At 40.2% G+C, this 13688-nt stretch overlaps 1 protein-coding gene across 6 annotated transcripts in view; it reads left to right on the top strand.

Moving 5' to 3' along the window:
* The window catches only part of C5H7orf57 (chromosome 5 C7orf57 homolog), a 29411-nt gene that overhangs the window by 994 nt on the left and 14729 nt on the right, over positions 1-13688 (top strand). For 4 of the 6 annotated variants that reach the window (XR_016442677.1, XM_090049689.1, XM_090049691.1 and 1 more), the window contains 3 exons: positions 1385-1573; positions 2924-3032; positions 3575-3734. Coding sequence is in view for 5 of the 6 variants with exons in the window: in XM_090049689.1 (XP_089905815.1) it covers positions 1385-1573; positions 2924-3032; positions 3575-3734 (458 nt within the window). In the remaining variant the exon portion in view is untranslated. The remainder of the gene's footprint in view (positions 1-1384; positions 1574-2923; positions 3033-3574; positions 3735-13688) is intronic. The other 2 variants (XM_090049692.1, XM_090049693.1) reach the window with 1 other exon arrangement.

Below are 13688 nucleotides of genomic sequence, written 5' to 3'. Positions count from 1 at the left end.
TAGGTTGCAAAGGCTACCTATAATGAGGCACCTGAAACACTCAACTCCTGGTGGACCAATTACTAAGCATGGCGAACTTGCTCCTGCCACTGAACAAAAGTGTCTTTTTTTTTTAATGACTCTCTGTACCCTTCCTCCATAGACAGTGGGTGCAGTAGCCTAATAATACCATGCATTAACATATCACAGTACAAACAGTGGTAATACACTACTGTGCAGTATAATTAGGCTATTAAAAGGTATTCATCATTGAAAAGGCATTCAGTGGTGCTGCTATGCAGTATCTCTGGTTACTGCATGTTTATTTATAAGGATGTAATTATACAAGTACTAAACTAAATGCACAGTAACCACTGTGAATTAATGAACGTGTAGATGTGCCAAGTAGGTGGAATATAACTGACTCCAGTGACATATATATGTAATTGGACACTGTCAACTTAAAAAACACAGTGTGGTCTGAAATGTGTTCTGTCTAGACTGATTACAAGTAACATCAAAAAGGGTTGTAACTTTGGAAGACATTGTCTTTCCGTGTTTGTGTTTAGGATTTGGCAGCAGAACTGTGTATGCTTGGTTTAAGCCCCTTTCTCTAGGGTCAGTCCATTTTCCTTATTTGTTGGTTTCTACATAAATATTCAGGGAGACTCTTAAGGGGAAAAAGGGAATTATTATTAGTTTAAATTACAGAAATGGGGGTCAACCTTCAGAGAAACTGTTTCAATTCCCTTTGTGAGATTGGCATACAAGAAATTGCCTGTAGAAAGGACTGAAAACCAAAAAGTTCAAAGCAAAGGGCTTTGCCTCATTCCTGCTAATTCAGTGAAAGGTTTCCAATGCGGAATGGTTCGTCCCTCTTTTTAAAGTAGAAGAAATAGTACATATTGTGTAGGTGGCATGTTTCAGTGCACTTAATTTTTATCATTTATTTTGTAGGTTACATTTTAAATGTTTACTGAAACAGGTATAGCAGTTGTTGGCACTGCCTTTCATTATTTTTAGATGTAGAGAAAGGTAGAAAAAAAAAGAAAGAATTATACTTTCCACTCCTACCTTCATATAATAGAGGTTCTCCATATTTACAGGCGTAGATTTCTGAATATAATACTGCGTTTTAGCACTGTTCAGTGACAATTTGAAGTAACAAGACTTTTCAAACAAAGCTTTACAGTAGCAGGATATTCTTTCAGTATTTGTGAACATGTGGGAGTTGGAAATACTATTTCCTTCGTAGTAAGCATATTGTATCTTTCCTTCAAAAAGCATAACTTATCTACTTGTGTTTTAGTGTGGACTTTGTTTTTCCAGATGACAACAGTAAAAATTATGTCATTGTTAAAAGTTTAAATGTGTAAATAAAAAATGTTCTTCTTAATGATTATAGAATGGTACTGCCATGTACCATTGAAACCATCAGAGAAGTCAGAAATCCCACTCCCTCCAAAATCCCAGATCCCAGGACTGGGTGACTTCATGGAGCCTTCCAGTGAAATTACATTTGGGGGCCGCAGAAAATGGATAAAAGACACTGACTCAGAATATGTGAAGCTGGCAAAGCAAGGAGGACAACCTGGTGAACCACAGTTCATTTCCTTTTTATTAACTAGTGATAGTTAATCACATTTAAAATCTCTATTTTGCTGAAAATTAAGTAATGGAAAATGTAGCACATGAAATATTATAAGTCCTTAAGAAAACAATAACATAACTTTTAACCTAGCAATTCACTTTTTAATATTGGTGGCCTTATTCTTTATTGTAGTAACCCTGATACTTCATTGTCTACATTTTAACAGTTTTCAACCCTAACTTCCCTAATACTCAAAGTTAAATTGCTTTTTTCAGATCTTATTTAAAGTATATATGAAGTATGAACCAGGATTATTTTTCTATTCTATTGAATTCAGTTTAGGAAAGTGTTTGGTCTTCATGGTAAAACCTAGATATGTTAACTTTGATGTAATCTAAATATAGTATACCATTATTGTCAATGTATTTGCATGAAATCTAAACACTTTTTTATATATTGGATCAAAAAGAGGATCTCTACATGGGTACTGAACTTTGAAAAGTCGGTAACTGTAAAAATACACCCTTTAGCATTAACCATGGTCTTATCCCAAAGGTTGTAAAGGTTTTTTTTAATTTAATTTTTCAGTTTCTGAGAGTAAATGCTTCCCCCCTACTATTTCAAACCTGTTTTGATTTCAGTTCTATAAAAACAAAGGAATAACTTCCCAAATTACAGTTATTCCACAGAGTAATAATGTTTCTTAACTTGTAAAATGAGGAGTACACATCCACATGCACAATTCAGCATTGAATTGTACAACTGTGTATCAGTACATTTAAAACAAAATACCTGATGCAACTGATATACTGCAACTGAGGGTTGAGAATAGTATAGGAAAATGAACCTGCGAGACCCATTAGCAAGTTACCCCTGAGTAGTTTGCTATATCGTCTCTGCTGGAGATTATCTAGTCAGGGAATAAAAAACTGTAAAATTCTGGTTGTCCAATTTAATTTTATACCATACATATGTACACAAGTATATTTTCCTTTAAAGAAATTGTCACTAAAAGACAATAGCAACATAAAAAACCCATGAATCAATGTAATATTAAATTATTTAAAAAAAGGGAGAGCAGATTTGCCACTCAAGAGTGCACATCATCTGGTCTGATGTAATTGTTCTGCCTGTTCACTGTAACAGCGATATAAGTGTGCTGCACCACTGTAACTTTAATCTTGAGTGAAGCACTTAAGCCAGTACAGGAGCAGACAGACATAACAGTTATATTGGAACATCTTATACTAATACTGGTATAACTGTTACGTCTTTATGTGCCCAAAGTTATTTTCCATACCCATGGGGAATATTACAGCATTAATAGAGTTTTATTCTCTTTTTGAATTTAAGATTTGTTGAAATATTATCCACCTACTACAAGAAAGTCATCCCCAGTAGCTTATGCTCTACCTGACTGGTACATACACCACACTAAAACACCAGTAACTGATGAATCTAAGTAAGTATGCTATGATTCTGTGGAAGCTGTTTACTGTTTTATAATCCATTTTGTGTTTCTTGGCAGTTTGTTAAAGTTTACAATTGATATTTTTTCAGTGAAAATATAATGTATTTATAATAGGGGGGTCAAACTTGCATGGGGCCCTGGGCCAGATCTGGACTATGGGACTCTTTGTAGGCAGGATAGATCCTGAGGCATGGGGGAAGCTGCTGTGGCCACTGTGGTAGTGAGAGTCTGGAGGCAGGAGGGGTCCACCAGCAGTGATGGGTCTGGAGGCAGGGTCTGTTATTGGCAGGAGGAATATGGTTGTAGTGGTAGGTCTGAGAGAAGGGTCTGGAGTGGCAATGACAGCGAGTCAAGCTCGCCTCTGGTAGCTGTGGCCAAAGGGCCCAGATTTCTGTAGCAGGCCACACCCCCCAACTTCCAGTGGACTGCTGGTATCCTGGCAGGCAAGAGTGACTGTGGGCTGGATCCAGTCCACAGGCCATATTTTGATACGTCTGATTTATAGTGTAAAAGTGTTTGATTTTTTTCTGCAGAACCTATGTCTCCTCAATGCCAGACTACATGGTTCATGAAGAGTTTAAGTCTGAACAACAAAATAGTAACTATGAAACAAAACAAGGGCCTTTTGATTTTGATGTGAAAAGTGTTTGGCAGAGGGATGCTGAGGATAAGGAGAACAAAGAGAAAAAAAAGGTATGATTTAGTCACTTTCTCTATTACTTCTGAAAAAATCCTAGGTAACCTTTTTGTTTGTTTCTTAGGTGATCAGAACATTTTTTTTAAATTAACATTATATGAGTTACTTTAAATAGTTAGTTGTAGTCTTACTGCCCTATATTGTACCAGGAATGCCTTTTCCAGTTACATTGTACAGGAGAGCGATTACCTGTATGTGCTGACACCACAAACAGTCTGAATTAGCCAGTCAGGGCTGCCCGATGCACTGCTGCCATCTGTTGCCAGGCAGACTAAAGGAGCCTGCAGAGCATTCTGAAATGTGTGCATGGGGCCCACCTCCCCACCCTGGTTGCACAATGTCAGTATTGCAAGCTCTCCACTCGTCAGGGTCTTAGCACTCACATGCTACTACACATGGCTCTGGGTACAGACCATGAGAAGAAACTTGGGAGAATTCTCCCAGATTACTTGAATGTGTGTACACAGCCTGCACAAGAACCAAGAAAGCATATTGCTGTTTCTGTGCATGTTCTTCTGGTGTTTGCTTACAAGGAAAATCCTGTTTAACTTGAAACATCACAGTGAACCTCCAATTCTGTTAGTTTCCTTTCTCCTATAATTGGTTTCTATCTATTGATGGAGAAGTCTTCATACAAATTCTTCCAGTGTGAAAATGGAAGAAACATTAAATAATATTTTTTATTCTCAGTCTGTGGCTCTGAAACCTATATGTTTGAAACTACAAATGGATCCAAAAAGCTGTTTAATAAAGTTTCCAATCTGTCTTTCAGATTTATTTTCTATAGATACCTTATGGTACTTTATGATACTTTATTACCTTTGATAATTTGAAGTTATCTGCTATGATGGATCTTGTGGCTTTGAATGCAGTGACAGGTCATAATCTTTGGTTAAAGAATTGAAAACAAAGTGCCTTTTTTAAGCATCTTGAGGCAATTTGTTCGGGTAGAAAAATTGTTTGGTAGTGTCATAGAAATAAATCCTTAAGGACATCCTTCAGGGCAAAGGCAAAAACACTGTAACCCCTGAGGGTTCCTAGTCAGCCCAAATTAGAAAACATATAGTTCCCAAGTGGGCTCTAGCTCTAATTTTTCAAGTTTTTATGCCATTGTCTTTTGATTATTAGAAACTAAAGTATTTCTGATATTGAAAGGTATATTTTGGATCTTTATCATTTAGTAAGGAAGACTGAGGACTAGAGACATCTTCCCTTTAATTTTTGCCTCTTTACCTAATTGTTAAGGGCAGTGTTTAATGTTAAGATAGAAATCTCTTGCCAAAGATTAAGCACAAATTCCATATCAACCAATTATTTTTACTACTTCTAATTTTTCCGAATTTTTATTATCCCATGTTGGTTCTTGATATGGTAAAGTCTCTGACATTCAAGTGCACTGTTAAAAACAACTTTCAGCTTTTGCTGCTGTTTTTATCATACAAGTATAGACCTATTATTAATTTTCACTGTTGACTCAACTGGGGTGCAAGAAGCCACAATCCTAAGCCATATCCATGTGACTGTGTTGCCCTCAATGGCATATGTTGCTATGACTTCTGGGGAAATGTTTTACAGTTCTTTTCAGTTTAATTACTGAGATACTTTAACATTCTTTCCTAGTTAATTGTATGAGAACTTGCAGACACTCAGGGATAGTTGTGGAAGGCCTCAGATTACTGACTACCTGTGTCTGAATGATTTAGCAGGCATCCTCAGTGCAATGACTACTGATGCAAATCAAAGCAGGCCATTAGCCTTAGTTTTTAGCATACCACCCCAGGTAAGCCAGCTGTCTTTGATTGAAAACACCGCTAAACTTGAGCAAGAAGATGGCAGAGGGGTAAGAGGCAGCACTCAAGTGAGAACATGAGTTAACTCTGCAGTCAAGGCATATTCTAAGATTACTTCATTATTTTTCAGACATTTGCATAAGGGAAAATACTGTTTTGCTTAAGCTTGTCCTTAGGTTTATAGATGGCATGGCCTTTTTCTGCACTTGAAAAGATGGGTTTCCATATCTTCAGAGCATCATGATAGTAGAACAGTTAACATGACAGCTTTTGCTATGACAGTGTTGGAAACTTCTTTTTCTATCATAATCCTCTGCACTGTAGGTCTCCCTAGTCAAAGCTTATATTGGGAAAGAGGGAAGAAAAAATACAAATAGATTATACAACTATTACTTGTTTTGCAGTTAGGTTTAACAGACAGAGCTTGGACTCGGACTCTGGAGTCCTGAGTTCTGATACCAAATTATGGGGTAAAGTTTAACACAAGGGTAGGGAATGAATCCAGGCAGATCTGGACAGGTTGGAAGAGTGGGCTGAACAGGATAGGATGCAGTTTGACAAAGACAAGTGCAAAGTGCTGCACCTAGGGAGAAGGAATCACCAACACATTTACAGGTTGGGGGAGGACCTTCTCGGCAGTGCAGCAGCAGCAGAAAGGGATCTCAGAGTCATAGCTGATTCCAAAATGAACATGAGTCGTCAGTGTGGCAAAGTGATCAGTAAAGCTAGCCACTTTATCATTCATTACTAGGTGCATGACAAACAGGTCCAGGGAGGTGATACTTTCCCTCTATGCAGCACTGGTCAGGCTGCAGTTGGAGTACTGTGTCCAGTTTTGGGTGCCGTACTTCAAGAGGGATGTGGACAACCTCAAGAGTGTTCAGAGGAGGGCCACTTGTATGGTTAGGGACCTGCAGGCAAAGCTCTAGGAGGAGAGATTGAGGGACCTGGATCTCTTCAGCCTCTGCAAGAGAAGGCTGGGTGGTGATCTTGTGGCAAACTACAGATTCGTCAGGGGAGGGCAGCAAGGAACAGGAGGTGCTCTGTTTACCAGGGCATCTCTTGGACTAGCTAGGAACAATGGCCACAAACTGATGGAGAGCAGATTTAGGTTAGACATCAGGAAGAACTTCTTTACAGTAAGGGTTGCCAGAATCTGGAATGGGCTTCCAAGGGAGGTGGTGCTCTTGCCTAATTTGGGTGTCTTGAAGAGGAGGCTAGACATGTACCTGGCTGGGGTCATCTAACTCCAGCGCTCTTTCTTATCCAGGGAGTCAGACTCGATGATCTACTGAGGTCCCTTCTGACCCAAACATCTGTGAATGCCTGCTCTGCCACTGGCCTGCTCCATACTTTGGGCAATTCATTTTACCTCTCTTTGCCTCAGTTTCCCCATCCGTAGGAGGTCCTTTGTAAAGTGCTTGCGTATTATAGGGAATTACCATTATCATCATCATCTGTCAATAAATACAACTTTTGTTTCCTGTGCTAATGTGGAATTTCTCTAGAAAGGAGATGAGCCGAGCTTTAATTTCTGTAATGGGATCATAGGAAGGTAGGACTGGGAGGGACCACACAAAGTCATTTAGTCCAACATTTAGGTTCATCCCTGACTAAACCTTCCCAGCCAATGTCTGTCTAACTTGAAAACCTCTCCAAATGGAGATTCCACAGTATCTCTAAGCATCCTGTTCCAATGCTTGATCACTCTCACAGTCAGAAACTCTCCCACTCTCCTAATCTGCAACCTAGATTTCCCCTGATGAAGCTTGAAGCCATTGTTTCTAGGGATAGGGCATGTTACTATCCACTGATTTTTAAAAAATGTCATTTTTAGTTTGAAACCAGACTGTTTCATTGTGCAATGTGGGCATATTGGGCTAGGGGAGATTGCAAGACATCCCCAATTTTGTTAGCTAGGCACAGCTGCAGGGGACTGGATGTTGGGATTATTATTTCCAAATGGAATCACTAGGGGGCAGTGCTGTCTTTGTTTTTTGTTTCCGTTGTCCCTCCCCCTGAACCAGTCCAAACTCTGCCAGACATGGGAGCGCTTTAATGTGTGTATCTGGCGTGTCTCTTTCTTGTAAACTTTCAGAAGACAAATTGCCTCCCTGAGGCAATTTTCTTTCCATTGGGGTGGTTGCAGCTCTCTACTACTAACGAAAGGCAGTGGTGGAAAGCAACAATTCTTTTCTTAGTAAGTGCTAATGTTATATGTAAAGTGATCTGTTCTTCTGTATCTTGAGTAGACATGGCTGTTGAATTCTGTCAAGCTGGAAAGGACCGTATAGCTAATTGTTTCCTGCTTCATATTTCTTTCTGTCAGGCTGTTGTGCAGAAATAAGTTTTCAAAGTTAGATATGAAGTGAAATTTGGGCCTCAGTTAAAATAATTTGGAGCTTTATCATTAATTTTAACGGAGCCAAGAATTCACCTGTTGTCTTTAGCTTTTCAGGTTGGCAGGAAGCATATATAGTTTAGCAGCTATTGGCTATGCCTTATTTATTAAGGCAGGGAGGGGGGATTGTGACCAATTAAGCTTTTTTCATCTCATGTTATTGAAACTATAATTATATCACCAGTATTCTTAAATATTATTTCAAGCAGTTATTTTAAAAATCATGATTTGGATTGATTTGAATTGTTATCACTGAAATGAACATCACCAAGATTGTTTTTTGCATATGATATTCTAAATGCACAAGCAGAATAAATCATCTGTTTTTTTAACAGGAATATGGGAATTTTTCATCCTATAGGGATACTTTTGTCAGAGAACAATAGGCTTATTAAAGAGAGGATTTATTAATGAGAAAGTGTTTTTCCAGCTGAAAACACTGTAATGTGATGGTTCAGCACTTTGTTCAGCTAAGGGTACCTGGCAGGATTCAAAGAACCCACTAAAGACAATTGTAATACAATTTTTAGTTCTCTCTCTCTCTCTTTTTGCTGCTAATTAACAGATTTGAATACTTTATTACAATCTACTTTTGGTGACCACAATGTATACTTTATATAAATCATGCCCACTTGTCTTCCAGTGTAAAAATCTAAATTTTAAAATAGTGTGTATGTTTTGCCAGACAGCTTGCATTCTGTGCTAACTTTGAAAGAAAATATTTGGAAAACCTCTTAGTTGGGTAGATCGAGTGGTTTGGATTTACTGGCAAGATCATCTTCCCTGAATAGTATTTGGTGGTTCTGTAACATGTTAACAATATGCATCTTCATAAAAAAACCCTGTTTGTTGAAAGCTATGGAATTATAATCCCAAAAACACAGGCACTGGATTTTTTTCATTATTATGATGCAGGAAATCGATTAACCATACTATAAGAAGCATCCTTAATGAACTTTTCTCCTATTCCCATCAGGAGTGGATGCCTAAAATTTGCCACCATAGTGGAAGGATGTGAGCATAATTTAACAGTAATTATTCCCCAATGCTGTTTTATTGGAGGGGAAGTAGAATATTATAATGAGATTGTTCTGTGTTTGTGAGAAATGCTTGGTATGTTCTTATTCTTAAACTGTGTTGCAAGTGTATAACAAAAACACATGTTTGTTACACCTTATAATAAAACACAAATTGGGTATGTAAGGTCTCCATCTCAGACAATTATATTTCATTTTTGGTACCTTTACAATTTCTCAGTTCAATCTGTTAATATTCTGCTTCTCCCAAAAGTAGTGTTTGGGAATAATTTTTGTTAAATTATGTTCATGTCTTTCTACTGTTGTAGCAAATTTTAGGCATCCAGTTTATTTTTGTTTTTGTTTCTTATGTTCTTTTCCCCAGTTAGACATGTATTCCTGTTAATTTTTTCCTTATTTAGAAGATTCAAGGGCAAATGTGTATAGCTCAAGTCAAGAATCAAGCTAGTCAAATGAGATTAGGATTTTATTTTTCTGTCTCCCCTGCTTTAATATGTCATTATTTTAACTATTGTTAAAAGTCTGCTTATTTATAGCAGTCTTATTTTTGAAACCGCTGTTTTGTTCAGTATTATTATCTGTGTGTGTGAGACAAAAGTAAAATAAAAATTGATGCCACAGGTTTCATGTCTCTTACAAACACACCTGCTGAACTAGAGTGGACCAAACTAATGTTTGTGCATGTGCTTAGAACTTTGGGGTCTGACTCTGATCTTGCTGCTTTTGGTTTTATACTAGTGTTACCAGATTTGCCCATCACTTTGGGGCACACTCATTTATTAGGGGTACTTTTCTGAGGTCTCTGTAATTCTATCAGTGTGCTGTTTGTGTCACTTGTGTTTCTATATAGAGCTCTATCTCTCCCTTCAGCGAGTCCTCGGTGGAGCTATCTTGCAGGACTCAGGTTCAATGGGGCTGTGTTCCTCCAAACTCACACACACACACACACACACACACACCCCTGCCCCCGCTACACACACACACACACACACACATCCCCCTGCCCCCGCTCCCTGAGCCAGGTCAGGTTATTCAGCATTGATAGGCTGACACCTCATGTGCCTTGAACTCAGTTCATCAGGGCAACAATAAAATGCAGTCAGACACAAGCATAGGGGTTAACAGAACACATCTGAGTCAGGCCAAGTTATTCAGCATTGACAGGCTGACACTTTCATGTGCCTTGAACTCAGTTTGTCCCTTATTTCAGCAGGACAATAATAAATGCATTTAGACGCACATACACATATGCTGACAGATTACGTTTGAGCAGGCTGGGTCCGGTCAGCACTTTCAGCAGATAACCTCATGCACCTCAAAACTCAGCATGTCCCAATCTCTCACAATGGTCCTAGTAGTAACTCCCTTGATGAGCAGACCCCACTGTACTGGGCATTACAGGGATCTTTGGCTTAGGTAAAAAAAAGTGTTGCTGCAGAGGAAATGGGGAGGTCAAGGGGAAGGAAGAGTAAGTGAGGTTCAGGGAGTATAGCAACAGCATGACCATAAAAGTTATTTATTGCCAGGTATATGAACTTATGATACCAATAGTAATAGCCATATAAGAGAGACAAATAAAAGTTACAATATTACATAGTTTCAATTAGGTATTTGGGGAAGTCTAGCTAAAGTTTGATCAGTAAAAGTCTGATTTAGAAAGCTGTGCCTGGAATAAGAAAGCAAAAGTCAGGTTCCTGGAGTCAGAGAGAGAAAAAGAGTTGGGGTCCCACCACTCAGCAAAGCTAGAACCAGTCAAGGTTCCCAGGTGTTTGTTGGAGCTTGTAGACAGGCAGAGCTCTGAGCACGATTAAAGAGATTCCAGGCAGAAAAGGGGTGGAACTGGTGCAGCTTTTGGATCCAAGCACTAGGACAGAGACTTGAGCTTGGGTGGGGGTTTTTGTAGAGAACTAACAATGGCTCAAGGGAGAACACTGGGTTTGTTTATGGGTTGGCTTATATGCTGGCTAATAGGAACTGATCATTCCTGGCTATGGGTGGAATTACTCTGAGGGAGCTCACAATACAGACAGGTGATTCAGTGTTTTGGGTACCAATAAAGGAGTCATTACTAGAATTGGTCTGATAAATGCTGAGCTGGGTGTGTGCAGACATGGGTTGATTAGCATTTGGAGCATGGATCCCCCATTATGCAGTGCTCCCCTGCTTCTCTGGTTCTAGACTTCAGTGTGGTCCTCTCCTTGGAATCTCTGTTCTCCGTTCTGAATGCTAATGAAGGTGCTTTCATGTCCCACCTTTCATGTAAATGAGTTATCATCTGGTTCCATCTCTGATGTAAATGAAACTAGGGGAGTTGCTTCACTCCTATTACCCTTGTCTGGAGGGATTTAGGTGCATTTCCTACTATTTCTTCATTGTCTTTTGTAAGTCCTTTCTCTAATCAGTTCTTGTTCAGGCAGAGGTGCAGGGGGTGGGGAGTCCTTTGTGAGTCAGACAGGCTGTGCATTGTACTAGGTTTCCCCAAGAACACAGAGCTGACAGGTAACACTAGTCAAGTTTAATTGACTTCAGGGGGATGAGTGGTGTGCAGGGGATGATTGAGTGGTATTCCTGAGTTCAGAATCAAGTCTTTATCCTAGGTGTTTTTCAACCCAGTTGGATATATAATGTCTATTCTGTATCCTGAAAATGTCTCTGATTTAACGACTGCAAAAGAGGAGTCTCAGCTTGTCCCCAGCACATAATTTGACTATATTAAAGTCATACTAGATGTGGCTGAGCTTAAAATTTTCCTGCTTCAGGTTATATGAGAAGACATTACCTATCCGATGTACAGAATAAGTATCGGACAAGTAACAGTGTGGACCACGATATGAATGTTGGCTCTGAAAGACCCAGGTATATTCACAGATGATGCGTAGGAGGGGTACTGGGGGGCACACTTCCCCGAGAGCGCTGGTGCTCCCCCGCTGAGAGCGAGCGCTCCGGCTGTTAGTGGGGCATGGAGAGTGCTCGTGCCTTCCCTTGAATTTGGCTCCACTGGCAGGACGTTGGTGGCAGAAATGCCGGCAGCAGAAGTGCCGGCACATCCGTCACTGCCATGCCTCATGCAGAAGTGCTGGCGCTTCTGCCTGTGGTCGTCGGCTGGCCACTGGAAGACCCCCTCCCTCTCCTGGTTGTGCCCCGCTGGTGCCCCCACAGACTTGGGAGGTGCTGATGGGAACCTACCACAAAGATAGGTTAGTGTAGCCTACCTGAGTAAGACATATGGTAGTGCCCAAATGAGTGCAGTCTTCCTCCAGACTGACTCTTTCAAGTCATGGTGAATGGCTACTTTGCCTACATTTTTATTTCATCTTTACTCCCACAGCTGAGCTGCACCTTTCCCATTTCCAATGATTTGCACCTACCTAAATCACAGCAGAAGCTTGCGTTGCAGCACTGCCTTTAATCTTGCTCTTTTCTCCATGCCCACTCCCTGTCCCCCTGCCCCCCCAGTTAAGTGGCCAAGAGGCAATTAATGCCACAGTTTTTGCCTCTCAGCAGCACAGGGGGCATGCAGCACACAGCAAAAAGAGTGAGATTACAGGCACTGCTGTGTTGCAAACTTCTCCTGCAAGCTTCTGCTGCAGTCTACCAGTGGTTAGAGTTTCTTCATCAGCCTTAAATATCTGACAGACATCATCAAATGGGGCCCCAGACAGTTCACCCAGAATCTCTCTGTCAGCCTCTCTCAGCCTGTTGCATGTGACCTCTGTGAAGTGAAGCTAGACCAAGGTGCCCTCATCTGGATATAAATTTTTGGAGGATCCCAGGACTCATGACAAGAATGTTCAGTTCCAGTCATGAGTGGTGAGCTAATTAGCACATGGGTCCTTTGTGGTATGGGTGGGGGGTAGTATCTGGATTATACACACATATTGAGTAGTTCTGAGCTGTGAGGTCACCAGAGCTTGAAATACTGTTCACTCTGGTGGGGCCCAGCCCAATGACCTATGTGGTAAATCATGAGACTTTGGGCTTTGGACTAATATCATGTATAGTTTATGCTATATATAAGTAGGTGCCAAAGTGATGCTTAAAAGTATGTTTATGGAGTACCTATGCTAAAATTTGCAGCCGTTTCAAAAAAGGTCAAATGCATCAATTCTGGATGAACTAAGTCTATGGGTGCTATATACAAATTGCTGCAGCTATGTTTATTTCAAGATTAGATTTTTCAGGTTTGCTCTTTGTTTCCATGTGATCAGGGAAAGCAGGGTCTGACAGGGAGGACGAGGAGGGAAGAAGCTGAAGGGGGAAGACATTAGGGGGGCAGAGGGCAAAAGGGCTACTTGTCCCCTCCACCCCCCCCCCCCCGTTTTATTTCCCCTGCTATGACAGTGGGACGGGGACAGATTCAAAACCAGCCTTCAAGCATTAGATATTCTGTACCTGGAAAATTATATCAAATTTATAATTTTTCCATATATAGAATCTAATTATTGGGAGGGCATTCTTAGAATTGGGGTCACCTTATATTTGGGTAAATATATCTTGACTCAAAAAAGCCTTTGTTCTGGAATCATGGAAAAAAGCTTTTGATCATGGAATCCCATGATCACCTCTTGGTGAAACGGGCCAATTGTGGCCTTGGGTCCATCATGATCTGCTGGCTGGAAAACTGGCTCCGTGGCATCTTTGACAGGAGCCAGGGGCAGATAAATACTAATTTTCTAAATTTTTTAGAGGCTCCACGCCATATTTTGCCCACCACTGTTCTAA

This window comes from Crocodylus siamensis, chromosome 5 (assembly GCF_052110815.1).
Source record: "Crocodylus siamensis isolate JL-2025a chromosome 5, ASM5211081v1, whole genome shotgun sequence".
NCBI lineage: Eukaryota > Metazoa > Chordata > Crocodylia > Crocodylidae > Crocodylus > Crocodylus siamensis.
This window is presented reverse-complemented; position numbering and strand designations above follow the sequence as displayed.